A 17,805-nucleotide genomic window follows, 5' to 3' on the forward strand; every position below is an offset into this window, starting at 1 on the left:
CAGTTTCCCCCGGTGAATCACAGAGCCCTTTCATCCCAACAGGTACCTGCACCCCCTGTTTCAGATGAAGTGGCAGTCTCCTCTCCCTCTGACACAGACACCTTCACTTGGCTTTGGCACAGGGAGGAATTATTGCTATAGCATTGTCTTCAGTCACAGGGTTTGATTTTTTTTAGGGTTGGGTTGTGGGTTTTTTGTCTTGCTCAGTTTTTGGCTCTTTAGTGGGGGAGGATTACAGCAGTGGTATAAAATGATAACTGCCTGAATGGGATGAAGGCTGAATTTTCAAAAATTGTGAAAACAGTCTAACTGTGGAGATCCAACTTGGACACTTATCAGGGTCAGGTTTGGGAGCTTCTGCTTATGCAGAGCAGAAGTGGGTTGTTTCCATTTTTCCATTTTGTTGCCGAAGGGGCTGTCTTTGTCCAACTGTGCCCTGGTGTACCCTAGCAAAGGCTAACTGCCCCCGGAGAGGAGATGCTGTCACAATACTTTAAAGTCGGTCAGACTGGGTCCTGCTTCGTGAGGTTTATCAGCAAAGATTTTCAGTGCCTCCAGTGGGAGGCTATTTTTATTCTATCCAGGGGCTACCTTCTGCTCTGAGGTCTTTATCACAATTTTTTTGAGTAGAGAAACCTGCCTGGTTTAGGACAACCTAAAATACTTTCATCTTTTGCCATCTGAAAAAAAAAGATAGTCTTTTATCCAAGGTAAAAGTTTTTGGCATTTCTGTGACATGTTCAGGATTTCTTTTGTTATTTTTTTTCCCGTATAAGGGGACACTGCTATCGACATGAGAATGCGCTGCATTTTCTCCCTTGAGCAGGGATGACAGCAAGTGAGGTACCTAATGATTCGTCTTTGTATTCGGATCGGTGCTATGGCTGTTGAAGAAAATCCACCTTGTGTTTCATTGCGCCACGTAATCAAGACTGGAAGAGCTCTCACAGGATCATCTGGTTCGTTTTCCTGCCCTATGGCAAGATCAGTCATACCTGTGTCTTTCCTGACAGATGCTGGTCTGTGCTTTTTTAAAGACCTCTGCAGCCTCCCCAGGCAGCATGTTTCAGTGCTTCACAATCCTTACCAGCAAAAGTCTGTTTTCTCCCTACCTTCTATTTAACCTAAATCCCCTCTGCTGCAGTTTAAACCTGTCACTTCTTGTCCTGCCCATTGTGAATACAAAGAACAGGTCTTTCCTTTTCACAGCAATGTTAAATATTTGAAGACTATTCATGTGCTTCTCTCCTTATGTTAAATAACCACCCTTTGTTAAATCTTCCCTTCTTTGTGGTGGATTTAAATCTTCTATGTAAACCTTAATTGGCCTGTCTTCTCCAAACTATTCTGTAAGTGACGATCCCAGTCATTAAGTAATCCACAAACAGTTTAAACCCTTTGATCAGCATTTTATTTATGTACTTTAATAGGAGCCTTCTATGCTGGCCAAATTGCCTATTTGTGCATCACTGTCTCTGACTGACTTGATGGTCTTGTGCTGGTGTAAGAGCCAAGTATCTGCAAGGTTTGCTGCTGCTTGCTAACTGCGATTCATTCCAAGAGAAAGATTGGATGCTCGGCACGATACGAGGCTTGGTGTGCTTTGAGCCTTGGTTTTGCGGGGCAGCGTTTGCACCGTGAAGGCCGTGCATTCAAATAGAAAGGGAGCCCAAAGAGAGGCGAACCAATCGTGGAGTCATGGGTCTCCGCAGGCACCCAAAATATACATTGATGTACGCAGGAATTTGGAAATGAACATGTGCACAGACAGGTGGTAGGCTGTGAAATGTCACTTGGTATTAGGACCTTCTGATGTGGCTGTATTTGAATAGTCAGATCATGCTTGGAGGTCAACTCCTACAATACTGTGATGTCCTTGATGTGTAGGGTTTTGGCTCCAAGGGAAAGTCAAGGAAACTTGTGTTTCACCAGGACATATGGGGAGGACAGAAGGCAGAACGTATTCCCTTTCAGTAATTTTCTCTGGATTTCTTTGTTGTAGGTGAGTGTTTTAACCACCTTGGAGCGGCGATTCAACCTCCAGAGTGCTGACGTGGGTGTCATTGCCAGCAGCTTCGAGATTGGCAACCTGGCCCTCATCCTCTTCGTGAGCTACTTCGGAGCCCGAGGACACCGGCCACGCTTGATAGGATGTGGAGGGATAGTCATGGCCTTGGGTGCCCTCCTTTCCGCGTTGCCTGAATTTCTGACCCACCAGTATGAATATGAATCGGGAGAAATACGCTGGGGGGCTGAAGGGAGGGATGTGTGTGCTGCCAACGGGTCCACCAGCGATGAGGGACCAGACCCGGACCTTATCTGCAGGAATAGGACTGCTACCAACATGATGTACTTGCTGCTCATTGGAGCACAGGTCCTCCTGGGCATTGGTGCTACCCCTGTCCAGCCCCTGGGAGTTTCCTACATTGATGACCACGTGAGGCGGAAAGATTCCTCCCTGTACATAGGTAAGGCTCTCTGAACTTCTTCTGACTGAAGGCTTTCTTTGCGGGCTGGCATCTCGCTCTTGTCTTACCTGTTTGATGCCAGCGGGAGGGATGCCTTGAGGCCTCTTCGTGTGCTGCTGTGCTTGTGAAGGTAACTTGGCACGGGTCTCTACACCAAGCAGTTGTAAGCAGCAGGGAAACACAGGGATATTTGCTTTTGTTGTAGCAACGGTAAAAGTTGACAACCATGGTGATCATTACTGGATGATTAGAAGGATGTTCATTCCTTCTATTGTGTTTGCCCAGATTGCTTTAAATTTTGATAGTGGTTGCTTATGGTTGAGTTTTAGCTTATGGTTTTGAGTCTTGAGAATTTCCAAGTCGCATATGTAATGATTATTTCTTTTCCCAAAAAATACCCTAGTTCCCTTCCTGTTCCAAAGCATTTGTCTGTGCACGAGTGATCGTTGCAGTATAAGTAGACTGAGAGGAGGCGCATGCCTTGTCACTACCACCGTCATATTTTAGCAAGGAAGTGCCTGTTACGGAGTAGGTGCTGTGACCCAGCATGCTGTGGCAGGACCCCAGATAATGTGATCCCTGTAACGGAATGGGATGCGGAAGCTGGTGAGGTCTATTTTGAGACACGGTGAGCCTGAAGTAGAACTCATGATTCTGGTGATCATGTTGCAGAATTTTTCCAGATGGTTAAGATATGAAATTTGGCTTCAATTAGCCAATGAAACATCTCTGTTATTGGGGTAAAGTGCTGATGGGTTTCAACAGTAGTCTCCTCTCCAGCAGGTTTAAAGAGGATGTTGTGGGCGAAGTTGTCTTCTGAAAAAACTGACCAGCTTGGCTCGTTCCTCTTTCTGCAGGACTTGTCACTAGATAAATGGCTCCAGTGCAATAAATCAGTGAAGTGTGTCATGCCATTAATGCGATCCTTCTGCACTTGTTAGTGTAGTTTCTAGTAATCAAAACTCCGTGCACTCGTCCTATCATCCCTGTTTTGTCTTGACTGTCAGCTGAGTGGATGATCCCATTAGCAGTTATTTTCTTTGGCAAAGATATTTTTATCAAGTTCCCAAGCATAACTGAACAGAGCTGGGGTGTGACCATCGACAGCAAAGCTCAACAGTCCTGCCTGACTTTCTGAATGGTGTTCAGTGTCTCGGGCTAGCAGAGAGGCCTGAGGGAAAGACTGACTATATAGCACGCTATGGCATTCTGCAACGTACTGCCACTTCTGCGTATTCAAAGTGTCTCCATGTTTTCCTGTAACTGGCCGTAAAACACAGTATTTCAGCATTTAGCTTTGTTCTTGGATCATTACTCACCTTCACTTGGTTCTGTAAGTACGTGTGAGGGATCCACTGGATAAAACAGGATGATATATAAAATACAATATACTGTACAACCCAAAGGTGAATAATGAGACTAAATTCACAGCAGCAACTTTGCCAACACCATAAATGATGAGCTGGAATTAAGAGTGATTCTAAGATTATCTATTATAAATAACGATATCGAGGAGCAGCAACTTCTTTCAGTCTGTTCCATGGGCATTTTTTAAGCAATGCTTCATGTCTGAGAACAGGATTGAGGCGGGTGCGTGAGAGGAGGATTAGGAAGAGTGATTCTTTTTGTTCCTGAGATATGTTCATCTTGTATGCTAAAATAGCTTCTTTAAAGTTGGCAGTTCAACTGTAGCTGGAAAAATAGGGCCAGAAAATGATTTCTGCTTACTATATGCTGCTTCATTATTTTTTCTTCAGACGTACGCTTCTAACCATGTTCCTTTCTGCATGTAGAGTTTAAAAAAAAACAAAACAAAACAAAAACCAGCAACAAGCATTTTGGGGTTGTTTGCTTTACTGGCTTTAGCTATGAAAATCATAATTTGAATTTCTACATGTGAATTATGGGTTGCAGAAGAGTGCATGTGTATGCGCACCCAACCAATCAGCCATACCAACAGTGAAGTTTAATATCTGTCGTGTTCCAGCCTATTCATCACAAGTACGTTTTCAGATAGGGGATGATTAATTCTTACATCAACTTGCAATCAATTTGGCCAGTAAAAATAAAAGCTTACAGGAAAAAATGACAGGAAAAAAAAATCTCTTCTGTGAAGGAATATAAATGGAGAAGAAGCTGGTGGAAATGTACATTTCTTCTGAGGCTTGTGAATGCTTGAGAGGAGGTCAGACTCCTCCGGTTGAAATGTTGCTTGAGAATTATTTGCTCAGATTTGTCTTTAACTGATTATTTTTGTTGATGTCATCGATGCAGTTTTCAGTGGCCTTAGCAGAAAGCTGCCTGAGCAGCCTACCCGCTTCATTCTTCTCTGTTTCGCAGAGGAAATAACTGCAGAGTGTATACTGTCACTGCGCTATATTTATATCAGTTTGCTTTCTCATAATAGCATGCTCACTCAGTAGGGGCTACACTCTGTGTGACCGGATAAAGCGTTTTTGGGTAAGTTCCCTCAGTTTAAATTAGGAGCAAATCTGGCATAGGTTGTTCCCTCAGGATAGAAACTAATTAATAACAGCGGTAATAGTCTGGCCGAACTTTCCATCATGGCTGGCTGTGGCTGAGAAATGATCAGGTTGACCAGTCCGTGCTGTCTTCAGTATATTGCTGATGTCGAGTGCGTATATGCTGCGTTTGGGCAGTTTTGTAGCTGGGGGGGAAGAAGCAGCCTCTCACCTGACGGCTCAGTGCTGGTAATTGTTCACCTGCTGCAATAAAACCCCTCTTGTGTCCCAAGGCAGTGAGTTAGATAGAAATAACCCAGTGCACTGAGAGGTTGTTTTTTTACTGAGTTGTACAAGAGTTCAGTGGAGTAACTTCATGTAATGTCTAATACAGTCTCTTTGCAGTGAAAGGACAATACAGGAAGATTCCTCCAACCATAACCCACCCCCAAACCTTCTTTTGAAAAAAAAAAAAAAAAAAAAAATTATTAGTACTAATACGTGTGTGCAGAAGAATGCAGACGTGCTACCATATGGGATTTAAAGTGAAACTTTGGCTTTAACTTCTGGTGCAAGCAGTAACGTCTCGTGGAATCTAATACGCTTTTGGCCGTGAAGTCCATCGAACGTGGCTGGTTGTGGTTTCTCTGCCATGCCAGGCACACAGGAGATGGTGGGCAGCGCGCCTCTGTTGTGCATCCTTTGAAGGCAGAGGTTGCTCAGGCTTGTGGTCTGCCAAGGACACGGGGGTTCATAGTTTCGTAATTAGAGAGACGGAGGTGAGATATTATGGGAAGATATCTCTGTGGCATGGGCTGCTGACATGTAGTTTCATGTTTCTTGAGCTAATAGCATATTTTTTGATGCCTGCAACATGTTGCTACCAAACTGAAACAGATTCTGTTGCTGTAGTAACCAGCCCTAGGAAGAGGGCTGTGTTGTGGTAACCGAGGGCAAATCAAATAGAAAAGATGCATGCATGGAAGGACGCACCAAAGGATGTTCAAAAGAAAATATGTCTGTGCTGTAACAGAGTTAGAAACATAGTGGGACCATGCCCGCTCCTGCTAATGGTGGGAAATACATTCTCCTCCCACTTCAGCGTCCGAACACCTGCTCAACACAAAGGTCGTAACATTGGCAGCCAAAAGATGAAAAAATAAAGGAATTTTCCTAGCTGTTAGAAGTTGGGTAAAATCTTCTGTTTTGGTGCTGGTTTGCTTGCTCCTCTCTCTGTTTGGGTCTGCTCCTGTATTTAAGATCTGAACTCTGATCTCGAGATTTCCAAACAAGCAGGTTAATTTTACCTGTGTATTTATTGGCATTTGGCGTAAGTAACCCCTTAGAGTCAAGGAATTCCTCATTCCTGCAGCCTGTGCAGGGCTCGTTATTGCTGCAGCTTCACTAATGTCAAAGGACCCCCTCAATTTGTGGCATCCTTTATTTTAAAGGAGGAAAAGTATGTTGAAGACTACTTACTACACAGTTCCTTTCTCTACCCGCTAATGACTCACTTGACATTTCCCTCTCTTCTTTAGTTCGTTTTCTGCTAGGTCTTGCTGAGTTCTGTTGAAATCAATGAAGACTTTGTCGTTAGGAGGGGGATCAGAGGTGTCGTGGAGCTGATACAAGGGGGGGGGAAAACCTGATCTGACAGTGGTTGTAAGGATTTGCTGTGTCTCAGTGAGCATGAGCTTGCAAGTGTTTTCTGGTCACTGGAGTACCCACGTAGCTCTCAGCGGTGGTTTGCGTGGTCAGTTAGAGCCAGTGCAGTGATGTGGTAGATTAACGTTATTAGCAGCCTCCATACGCTCCTTCTGGGCTTCCTGCAGCATTTAACATTGGCTGATAAAAATAGTTGCATCTTGTCTAGAACGTGGTTACCTATAGAGCGGAATGAATAGCCTCTGGGAGCCAGTATTTGGTCTGGGACAATTAAGGGCTGCATTATAGAGAGGAAGTTGCTGTTATTCCGTCTCCTGTTGATGGAGGAAATTGATACTGATGTTGGAGGGAGCACTGCCAGATTGTGTGGCTCATTCAGAAGAATGCCGTGTTGATCTTTAACGTGTTGGAGATTCTCTTTAAGTTTGCTGAAGCTGTCTTAGTGTTTAACTTCATGGACGCATACCCCACATGCTCAGGATCTGCTACTTCAGACTCCTCGCTGACGTGCAGAAGCTTCTCTAACGGGAAGAAGAACTTCAAGGAAGTCCCAAGAGGGGCAAGTCTTGAGTCAAGGAGTAAGTAATGAGGAGTGATGAGTGCTCCTGAGTTATTGGTGGTGAAAGGGTGTGCCTGAGTGTAGTGTGCTCAGGGGAACAGGGCTGTTCTTGGCCTGCTTCGTGGCAGGGTGGAGGAACGGAAAAATAGAAAACGGCACTGCTGGACATGTCTGTTGAGCTGCTTTCTTCTGTCTCATCTCCCAGGCGTGTGTCTGGCCTTCTCTGTGTGTGGTTTGGTTTATCATATGGTTGTTCCAGCTATTACCCTTGGTGTAAGAGGAGAACTCGACAGGATGTCATCCTCTGTCCACATCTGCCCAGATGGGACTAACCCAGTGAGGGGGAAGGGATGCTGCGTTGTCACTGCTGACTGTGACCTTTGCAGCAGTGTGGGGTTATTTTGCATGGAATGTGTGGAAACACTTTTTGTTTTGCAATGACAGTCACAGAGAAATGCTCGTTCTCGCTTCTGGTGCTTTCTTGCTTTAAGCACCAACTCAAGATTTGCTGCAGAGGACGACAAACATGCCCTAGTTGGAATCTTGCTGTCTCTGGGGATAAATTTGTCCATTTGAAAAATCACTTATGGTAGCTTACGTCAGTCAAAATGACAGCAGCCATTGTGTTTTGGAGAAGCAGAAGCATTTTCTCGACTGACAAGAATTAAATCTGAGAGTTAGTATCTATGGCGGTGAGTTAATAGCAAGTTATCAGCATAAGATGCTGAAATCATCAGAGTTTGAGACAACATTTTGTATGTGGTAATAGAAAGGAATAGTACTTGGATTCCTATTGGGAAGCTCATGTTGGTAAGCTAAGCAGTTGCTGTGAATTCTGAAACCATTCATCTGCTGTGTATCTGGTGTTATGTATATTAAGGTTCATCAATAAATACTAAAAAAAAAAATAATTAAGGGCTTTCTGACTTCATAAACAGAAGTTTAAATGTGTTCAATGCCATTAAAGAGAAAGTCATAGAAATCAGAGAACTGAAAACCCCAACCCTCCGCAGTACGTACCGCCATTGTCTGACCAGTATTCTTGTATATAACTTACTATATTTGAAGGACTGTAGAATGGGCGGTCAGTGACAGCATCTTTCATGATAGCAAATGTCTCCCTTTTTCGAAGCTTTTGGAATTCTGTTCCCTGGGGGACACCATGGAATTCTGAGAAACAAGAATATTTTGGAGCTGAAAGAGCAGATTTTGCAGACGTTTGGTGTTTGGGCTGGAAATCTATTCTTTACATAGTTCAATATCTGCAGCATGATAGGTTCTGTGTAAAGATGGTGAGGACCCTGGTTACCCACAAAAATGCGTTGAGATGGGCATTGTTTCTGTCCTTTCCCAATTCTGTAGAATATTTTTTCATCCTGTGATTTTTTTTTTTTCTTTTTTTGTTTTCCTCTGTTAAGAAATTAACTCGGCTTTCCAGTGGCTGCTTGTAGTTTTGTCTCTGACTGCTGAAAAGTCTCTTGCATGGACGATGAATGCATTTTGCTCTGTCTTGCCCTTTCTGAATTTCTGCAAAACTTCTTGGAGTGCACGTTTGAACCTACATTTCTAAACCATAGCAAGTAGGATAATTTTTTGTTTATAGCATACAGGTCATGTCAGCAGCCTCTTGAGGCCCTCCATTGATGCATATTGATTGGAATGTCCTTAGGACCTGCTGGAGAGGTCTGTACAGCTCTACCCATCCTGGCTGTTTAGCCCTTTCAGTCCTCGCAGCCTTCCCTACTTGGCCGTACTCCTTCCTTGTGTGCTCATTTGTGGTCTGCAGACAACACGGGCACTTTATTCGCATTAGCCCTTCTTGCTGGAACATGCTGCTGTGAGCTCACCCACCTCGGGCTCTGCCAGCCTTGGGCTTTCCTTAACCCTTTTCCTTTTAAAGCCTGCTTCTACTCGGGCTTTTACAGTGGATCTTGGCTGACTTCGTATATGTTGTGTTTCCTCTGGGTGTCCGCTCATTACCCACAAGTGAGTTTGTCCACCTCCACGTGGGCACATGTGGAGCGTGAGCACTTGTTCCCCAGAACTGCTTTTCCCCTTGCTGCTGTATGCAATTTTATAGGTATGTAATATTTTTAGCCTAAAGACTTGACAGAGTTTTGTAATCGTTTTGTTCGGTAAACGCATCCTCCTACGGGTGATTTGGAGAGCCTTTCCTTTCTGCCATGGTCTCCATGGGGCTGAGGTAGACACGGTATTAGCACTAATCGGAAAGAAGTGCTGTTGTCAGCATGAGTGCTGTGATACCTGTTCATTATTGAAAGGTGTCTTTGCATTAGATTCGCTGGGTTGTTCTTCCCCATGGACTAACTGTGATCAGATTAAATCGCATGGCTTCATGCGGATATACCGGTATTAACTACGCTGGCCTAGCGCACTGATCCATTGATAACCTGCAGCCTTTTATAATTATTCCCCTTTGGGGGGAGATCTGTGTTCTCATTTGCTGTGTGTCAGCGGCGCTGGCTCAGTTACACGTGTCCCCTTTTACACTGCCAGTGGTAATATCCCAGAAAATTAAATGGAAACATAAACAAGTGTGTAGGGTGTATTAAAGCAGTAACAATAATCAATTAATGGGAATAACCTTCCCCACTGCAGGCAGGAAGGCTGAGTTGTGAGAGGCGGTAGCTGAATGGATGTATTTATTCAATTAAATGTATATATGCACAAAGTCGTAACTGCTATGGGCTCCATTATTTTACAGCAATTGCTCCAGCTCCCTTAACCTTCTGCTAATAGCTTTTTTTTGTTGAGTTGAGTAAATAAAGCTTGAGTCCGACACAAACGACTTTGTGTGAGAACATATTGAGGGTGGGAGCTGTTTCCACGTTACTCTCTGCTCTCTGTGTACTCTGCAGCTGATTTTTGGTTTAATTGGGACTTGCTGACTCTGGCGTCTTGGAAAAATCATTTCACTTTTTGAGCATGTTGGTTTCTTTCTGTAGCGTAGTTAAAACAGTCATCATCTGGGAGAACCGAGTGAGGTACATCATTCCCGGGGCAGCCTCTTTAAAGCCGTGTCCTTGTCATTTAAATGGCAGACATACAGAGGATGGTGCGTATCAGTACTAAGGTTTGTAAAATTAATTACATAGATTGGAAGGTGCTGAGTTGACCATGTCAAGAGCTGAAGGCTGTATTGTTCCTCCTTGATGGCGCAAGCGGGAGCAGGATGACTTGTGCCATCAGTCTTGGCCCTTCTCCTGGGAATTCAATTGAGACTCGCCAAGTCATTGCATACAAGGAGCCTCCAGATGTTTTGGTCCCAGTTTACAGGCGGGCACTGAGGACTCTTGGAGATGTGTTTGGCATGTGCCTTCCCATGGTGGGATGAGGCACAGGGTCTGCCCCTTAGCCGGCATGCATCAGGACAGTGGTCTCAAAGCAGTGGTGAAAGTCTTGTTCCCTGATACGAGGCTTTGTATTGTCCTCTTCTTCTACCAAAACAAAGAATTTGGCATGGAGGACATTTTAGGACTTGTCAGAAGTTATTATCCCGCTCATCCTCAGCCAAGTGAGCGAGAGGTAGCTTTCATTAATTCTGCCATACCACTGCAACAAAGGGCAGTGACCTGAAGCAGCGTGAAAAGATAATCACTGCCTGAAAGTTGCAAATAGTTACTGCTGTATTGTATATCCCGACACAGGCTTACTGCCCAGTGCCGGCAGGGCGTCAGGCCCCTGTTGCTCCTGCTCTTGGTGGTGTCTGCCATGTTGTGAGCCGCCGGGAAAGCTAGCCGGCCTGGCTGTGCACCTCCCTGCCTGCGGCTGCCTGTCACTCGGGTATCTGCCGCTTAGATGAGCGCGTAGGAGAACGCCAAACTCTTTCACAGAAGCTCCTGCCTTTGCTCTTTCATGAGCGCCTCTTCTGCCACCGGGTGAGGTGCGCAACCAAATTCTTTTGCCCTTTGGAGAGGCTGCTGCAGGTTTGAGCTGGGGGCCGGGCCTGCCGACGTCCACGGCCTTTGGGTGCCAGATAGGTGCTACCTGAGTAACCTCCTAGAAGCGTTTGTTTTTGCAAAGTCCTCAGCAGCGCCACGGCGCAAACGTACGGGTCAGGCCATGGCCCGTTGACACACAGGGCCTGGCGTGAGACGCCCCACAGGTGCCTGACCAATGTGACAGGTTCAGTGTGTGAACCTGAGTAGTTAAAAATTAATGGCGTTAACACCAGAGGAGCAGCTGTGACAGGGATCAAAGGTGTGAGATGGCCCTGTAGTACCTGTTTTGTGAGGCCCGGGGCAGAGCTGCTGTGGAGGCATCAGTGCAGCCCCAATAACTACAAGTGTCTGATTACGCCTGATGGACCAGCCTGGAGGAGCAAGTGTGGCAGCAAGTGGTTGGGCACCTTGCAAAACAAACATAGAATGCCTTGAGGTGCTGCTTGGTCACCTTCAAAGCCACTGGAAGGGCCTGTGGAGCAGGAGCCCTTCCCTGGTGTGGTGCTTGGGCTGTGGGGAAGGCAGTCTATGCACAGCATCAGTGGCAATCTAAAACCTCCCATCTGGCAGAGTTGTCACCAGGGACCTGGTGCTGGGATTTAACCCACCAAAGATCTGCCTGCTTACTTTGGAGCCCAGTCCACTCTGGTGTTTCCCCACCAACTAACCTGTCCCTTCACAGCTTCCAGTCTGCCGAGTCTTCCAACCCAGCTCTGCTGTCACAAGGAGAATGCTGAGCAAAGGACCTGCACTGAGCTTGAGAAAGGTGAAATTGGCCATCATCTGCATCTCAGAAGCTCTGGCTGAAAATGGTACAGGGCAAAAAATGATGTTCTCCTTTCACACGTAGGGTTTGGTTCACCCTTGGAGTAAACTTGAGGCTTTTTGACCTCTTGTTTTCTCAGGTAGGGGGCAATCTGCAGGGCTATGGACTCTGGGAAGGGATGAGCTTTTTGCACAGTGGGTACATCCCCTCCAACTGCTGCTGGAGCAGCTCTGGCAGACGAATGCATCCAGAGCATGGCCGGGGAGCAGCGCAGGCTGCGGACATTGTGGTCCAGAGTGAGGAAGGGGAGGCTGGGAGCTCCCACGCTTCTGGAGAAGGGCTGCAGAAGACCTCTGCTTGGCTGGTCTGGGGTTCTTCACCTGGGACCCCTTCCCTGTGGTTTTGGCCAAATCGCTTTGGCTTTGCCTTCTCAAAGTTTGGGGGTTGGTCCCTAAATTGCTCCTTTGAACTTTGCTCTTTCAAAAGCACTTGGAAGCTTTTTTTTTCAGATTTCTTTTTTGCCAAGGTACAGCCATTTCATTAACTGTGCTGCTAATGAGGTATTTGGCTTTTCCTTAGAGGGAGGCCCACTCTCGCTAAGTCCCCTTTGGATTTCGATAATAAGGATTTTTGTCTGGAGGAGGGTTATCCAAATTTGGCCCTTTATTAAGCAATTAAAATGTGAGGATTTAAATACTTTCTGGGATGGATGTTAACAACAGGTCACAGTGCTCTTTGACTTAATACCTCAGAGCCCTTCGCTGCAGCTGGACAAGACTGCCTCTGTTGCAAGGTGCAGGATCTGGCCAAAGGCAGCACATCAAAGCAGTAGTGGAAATTCCAGAGTTCAAACAGGTAGAAGAGCAAGGTGGCAAGGTGCACTGTGCACCAGTTCTTTCCTCCCTGTCTCTATCTGCTTACCTTGCTTTTTCCCTGTGGTTTTCTGTACATTCCTATCCTCAGTGTTGGACAAGCCATTCCTGCTATTCGTACAAGGCAGTTGTATTGCTTATTACAGTTGGAAAGAAATAATATTTGGCGGGGGGGAACACAACTGGGACAACTTTGCTGTATTAGTTGTTGCTGCAGAGACGAATTACCCTTGTGATGAAAGACCACCTGTATTTTGTTAGCCATCAGCTAACAACATATGGACGTCCTAATTCAATCAGACTGATCATCGATAGAATAGTTTGAGAAAGGTTTCCCTCTACGGAGTTATAAACTCTGTGCTGGGGGGAATGGAAGGAGCAGTGGCATATGAGAAGTTGGTTACAATGCCAAGGTGTCTTGAGCATCGGTTAATGCTTTACTGTCCTTGTCTGTGGGTTACCGCTTAGCTTTTTGTTCATTTTGGGCACTCAATGGTTTTTTGGGGGGGAGGGCATTGTTCAGTATTCCCCTTCTGCATTTTTCATAAGAACTCACTGCAATGCAAGCGTAAGGATGTTTTCCTGCACTGTTGTTTTATGGCAGTGCTTACCTTCATTTATGTCCTCTGTAAAAGCATGCTCTTCTGGTACTGGGGGTAGACAAGTCCACTGCGTTGCAGACTGTCCAAAAGGCAGCATTGTGGGAAGCTCAACTATTTGCAGTCATTCTGCATAAGCTGTGAAGGGCTTCCCACAGGTGCCAGAGGGTAAGAGGTTTGTAGGGAGAGGTAACACCTTCTATTTGACCAGCTGAGGCAGCTGGCATGCTGAACAGGCATGTTCGTGCTTGGTGGATCTTGTTCTGACCTATGTGACTACTCATACTTAAGGATTTACTTTTTGTTTCCTGGCTGTCACCTGATCTGGTAAAATACACTTCTTGTCTCTCCAAACCTCGCTTCCCTTCCCGTGCTGGTGAGAATTATGGATCAAATGGAAGCCCAGTCTCTTCTGTAACTGGATACCACGCCTCATGGGGTGATTAGCATCCTGGAGGTCCTTGATTTACAAGTAGTAGCAAAACTCAAGCTAAGCATGGGTTAAACAAATACTCCTACTCCAGCAATGTCTCCAGGGTTATAAAACAAGTTACTGGGAGGGTGAGTAGACCCCAGGAATTATGACTCCAGTCCCCTGCAATTACTCTGAGACCTAAAACATTTCACTGCGTTCCTGCAAAGCAGTGTAGCTTCCATGGGTGCAGACAGCCCTTCCTTCTCGCTGTCGGAGGGCTTCATGGGTCTGCCTTCTTGTCTGCTAGCACCACCCCGCTCCAGCTCTGCAAATGATTTTTAATTTGTCTGCAAGAGCTGGGTGATTAAACTAAGACCAACACTATTTTTGCATAGTGGTCGGTGAGGCGCAAGAAGCAGGTTGAGGACAGACTCCGCACTGCTCCGTAACCCACTTCCCAGAGCGGGGAATGTGCATCCTGGGCTTGTCCCGTCGCTTTTGGAGGTCACTTATGCTTATAGCCTGCACAACAGAAATGTCAGTGAATTCCACAGTTCCCCGTCGCTCTTCTCATCTCCTAGTTAGGTTGTGCATTTTTCTTCCCAAGTTGGTTACTTTCTTGCCTGGATGTTTAGGATTTTGGCTTTGAGGCTGTGAAGGTGGTGAAGTGGGCAATGAAACTGTTTTCCTGGAGTGAAGCTATTTTAGAAGTGGCATCTGCCTATCAAAAATCTTGGTGCTGGCAGAGGTGGCAGTCGTGCCATCACCCTGGCCTTCCCACATCCCACTGCTGATAGGAGTGCTCCAGTAATTCCTTGGAGTGGTGAGAAGGTACACTGGGGTGGGGGGGGGTAAGGCACAGGTTGGTGCAGCTGGCGAAGGTCAGGACGGGCCAGGTGAAAAATGTAGTCTTAAATGGGTTTTGCCAATGCATAAAAGACCTGTTGAAGTGAAAATTTCAGATAAACAAGAGAAGCGGAAAGGAAGCTGCGCTGCTTGCAGTGTGACTGGATAAAATACTCCCATGTGTAGCGCCTTGAGTTCATCTCACGTTCGGCACCCCCTCCCAAACCGCAGTAATGTGGAGACTGGAGCAGCTCGAGCGAATCTTTCTGAATAAATTAGTCTCGCCGTCCTGTGGTATTCCAAGTCTAAGTAAACAGATGAGACTTAACTCAGTGCCTTAAAATCAGCAAGTTTGGGCTTTATTAGCCCTGGAGGGGCAGTAAATCCCAGAGCTGAGCCAGAGGAGCAGAGGGAGGAGGAGGCAAGCAGGGAGGGGGGTGTAGCACTGGATAAGGGGATGCTCGAGAAAGCCTCTGCTGCTTACCGCAGCCCAGGAAGGCAATTTGAAATTGAATCTACGGTGCACGAGGGAGCTGTTGGAGGTGACGTAGGATGGGGTAAGGATTTGGGAAATCTTCATGGGCGAAGGCTGCATTCAGCACAGGCAAGAATAAGGATGTTGGCAAAAGTAAGGTGAAGTGGGGAGGTGGAGTGTAGAGGTGTGCAGCAGCATATTAAGGCTCCGGGCTGGGGGGGGGGGGGGAGGGGGGGAGCAGGTATTGAAGCAACTAGAGTTGACGCAGGAGCTAAGCTGATATAGGAGAAACATGGTATGGGCCATCTCCATTAAGTCTACAGAAGCCTGGATGCTCACATCAAAAGGCTCTTTAATTTCTATTAAAATTCAAGCTCTTTATTTTAATCGATAACTGTGGGAATTAGGTGTCTAAATAGAATCTGGGTTAAATATTGCTTTTCTGGATCACAATTATTGGGTTATTCCCAAGGGCATTGCTGTGTCCCTCCTCCTAGACCACGGGACGCACGTGGTCTCCATTTTCTTGCAAAGCAAGCTTGTTTTTTGAATAAACTGTGTTTTGAAGGTGGGTGTGGGTGGTGTCAGGAGGGGAAGCGATTGTGCTAGGAGCCTTGTTCCCAAAGAGATCCTGATGTTTACTGAAGATGCTAATTATTGCCTCCAACCCATCATTATTTGTCTTCTGCCCATAGCACATTGATCAAAGGTGCTGATAACACTTGCACCGAGTAAAAAGCTCCTAAGAAAAAAGGACACTCTTGAATTTCAGCAGCACCGCTGACTGCTGTTTTACTTTTTCGCTGGCATTTTTTGAAGGGATTTTTTAGACTGGAGGTGGCAAAGGAAGGAAATGCTTTTGGTTTTTGGTTTTGTTTTTTAATGCCCCATATGGCCGTTTTATTAACTGGAAAACCTCCAACTGTGAATTGGATGATGTTATACAGCTACAGAGCAAACCTCATTGCCAGCCCTGGGGCTGAGAGGACTCGTGCCTCCGAGCGTGAGCCATACCTCCCCCATTTCGCGTTAGGGCGTAAAATAAAAGCTGCATTTCCCCTGTTTTGCTGACCCAAGGAAAACATTGTTGCTTTTCACGCTGGGGATGTTGAGCTTTTCAAACAAAACACAAACCTTGAACAAATTAGCTGTCAGCAGCTCATCAAAAAGCACCTCTGTCTGAGTTGAGGTTCTGGGAATGATAGGTACAACCCACAAGTTTGGGTTTTTTAACAGTTTGCAGTGAGTTTAACCTCCACAAAGTTGGTAGTAGGTTGGCTATGCTTTCACATTCTTCCCTGCTTGTACCAGTGGGCTTTTCTACCATAGTATGAAAGACCACATTGCAAAGCAGACGTTCGTGGCAGTGATGTGCGCTTTGTGTTATCCGGGCAATTCCCAAGCATTGGCTCTTTGATTCCTGCCCGAGGAGCATTTCTTTGCATTATCTACCAGATTTCTGTCCCATCGCCCACGCTGAGACAGAGAAATGACTTGCTGTGTGTAGCATCCCAGTTGGCAAATGAAACCAAGAATTTAGAAATAGCTTCTAGTCATGTTCCTGCAGTCTTCTGCAGGTGTATATGTTTTAAGCTACTACCTTGGTTTTCTGTGCAGGAGACTTAGTAACAGAGCGTTTCTCAGGCCTGCCACTTCACTTGTTATTTTCTGTTGTGCAAAGCAGGGAAAAGGAGGGTTGGGACCTCAAGAGAGTATCTTGATTCTTCCACAATGTCCTGTAGACTGTCTTTGTCTGAGCAGAATGGGAGAGAGAGGAATGGGATTAGTTTAAATGGATCCCTTTAGATTTAAGGTCTTGCTTCATTGTCAGCTGCGCGTGTAGAAATGCGATTTGATGTTAAGAGCGGACCTTTCCCATTTTATATCCCGGCTGGTCCTGCTCCTCAGCCTTCAGTGCTGGATCCAGCTGCTGCACGGTGGAGTCCACGCTCGCACTGCCGCGAGTTCAAGTTCAGCAGATGATTCATTGTTTTTCCTGCCAGCTTCTCCCGGGAGCTGGGCTAGGTAGCACAGAACTGCTGTCTGCTTGCCAAAGGTGATGGTTAGGACCGAAGGGGTGGGTAAAAGTTGCTGAGTGGGTCGGCAGAGCTCCCCACACCTGCGGGCATCGACTCGGGGCTGTTGCTCCGCGTCTCTGGGAGACGCCTCTGGATGGGAGGCAGCCTGCCAGAGATGGAGCGCGTAAATGAGCCGGGCTCTGGTTACAGCAGGTGGGTAGTATATCAGCAGGGTCCTCACAGCAGCAGCGAGGGTCTGCTGCCGGCTGGGCCAGAAGCTGAGATAACCTTTTGAACCTGCAGGAGCACAGTCAGGGCTGCAGCCTGCTTGCGACACTCCGCGCGCCACCCGCCGTGGCTCTGGGGACGGTGAGCGTGCTTGGCAGGCACCGCTGGGGTGGAGCTGCCGCCTTACTGCTGCGCGGTGGGGAAGTGGCACAGAGCGGTCACAGGCCCGATTTTGCAGGGTCTGCACCATCATAACCTCTGGCATTCCACGGGAAGGTGGTGGAAGGGAGCAGCAGAAGGGCCAGTATTGACCATGAAGACTTGTTGCCTCCAACCGAAGTTAAAGACTTACTAGTCGCAACCCGCCTATGTAGCGCAAAGTGGCTTCTGCTGCCTGAAGGGTCTTCTTTTCTGCTGTTCACAGACACATGTTTTGGTAGGGACCATGGCTCGTGACCCCGTGGATACCT

At 46.5% G+C, this 17,805-nt stretch overlaps 1 protein-coding gene across 1 annotated transcript in view; it reads left to right on the forward strand.

Annotated features, from left to right (window-relative positions):
- SLCO3A1 (solute carrier organic anion transporter family member 3A1) overlaps positions 1-17,805 on the forward strand; it is a gene marked incomplete at its 5' end in the record, with an annotated part of 145,705 nt that overhangs the window by 24,552 nt on the left and 103,348 nt on the right. Inside the window, one exon of the mRNA XM_082488629.1 lies at positions 2,003-2,468. Coding sequence (XP_082344755.1) covers positions 2,003-2,468 — 466 coding nt within the window. The remainder of the gene's footprint in view (positions 1-2,002; positions 2,469-17,805) is intronic.

This window comes from Vanellus vanellus (assembly GCF_965231255.1).
Source record: "Vanellus vanellus genome assembly, chromosome: 11".
Lineage (NCBI taxonomy): Eukaryota > Metazoa > Chordata > Aves > Charadriiformes > Charadriidae > Vanellus > Vanellus vanellus.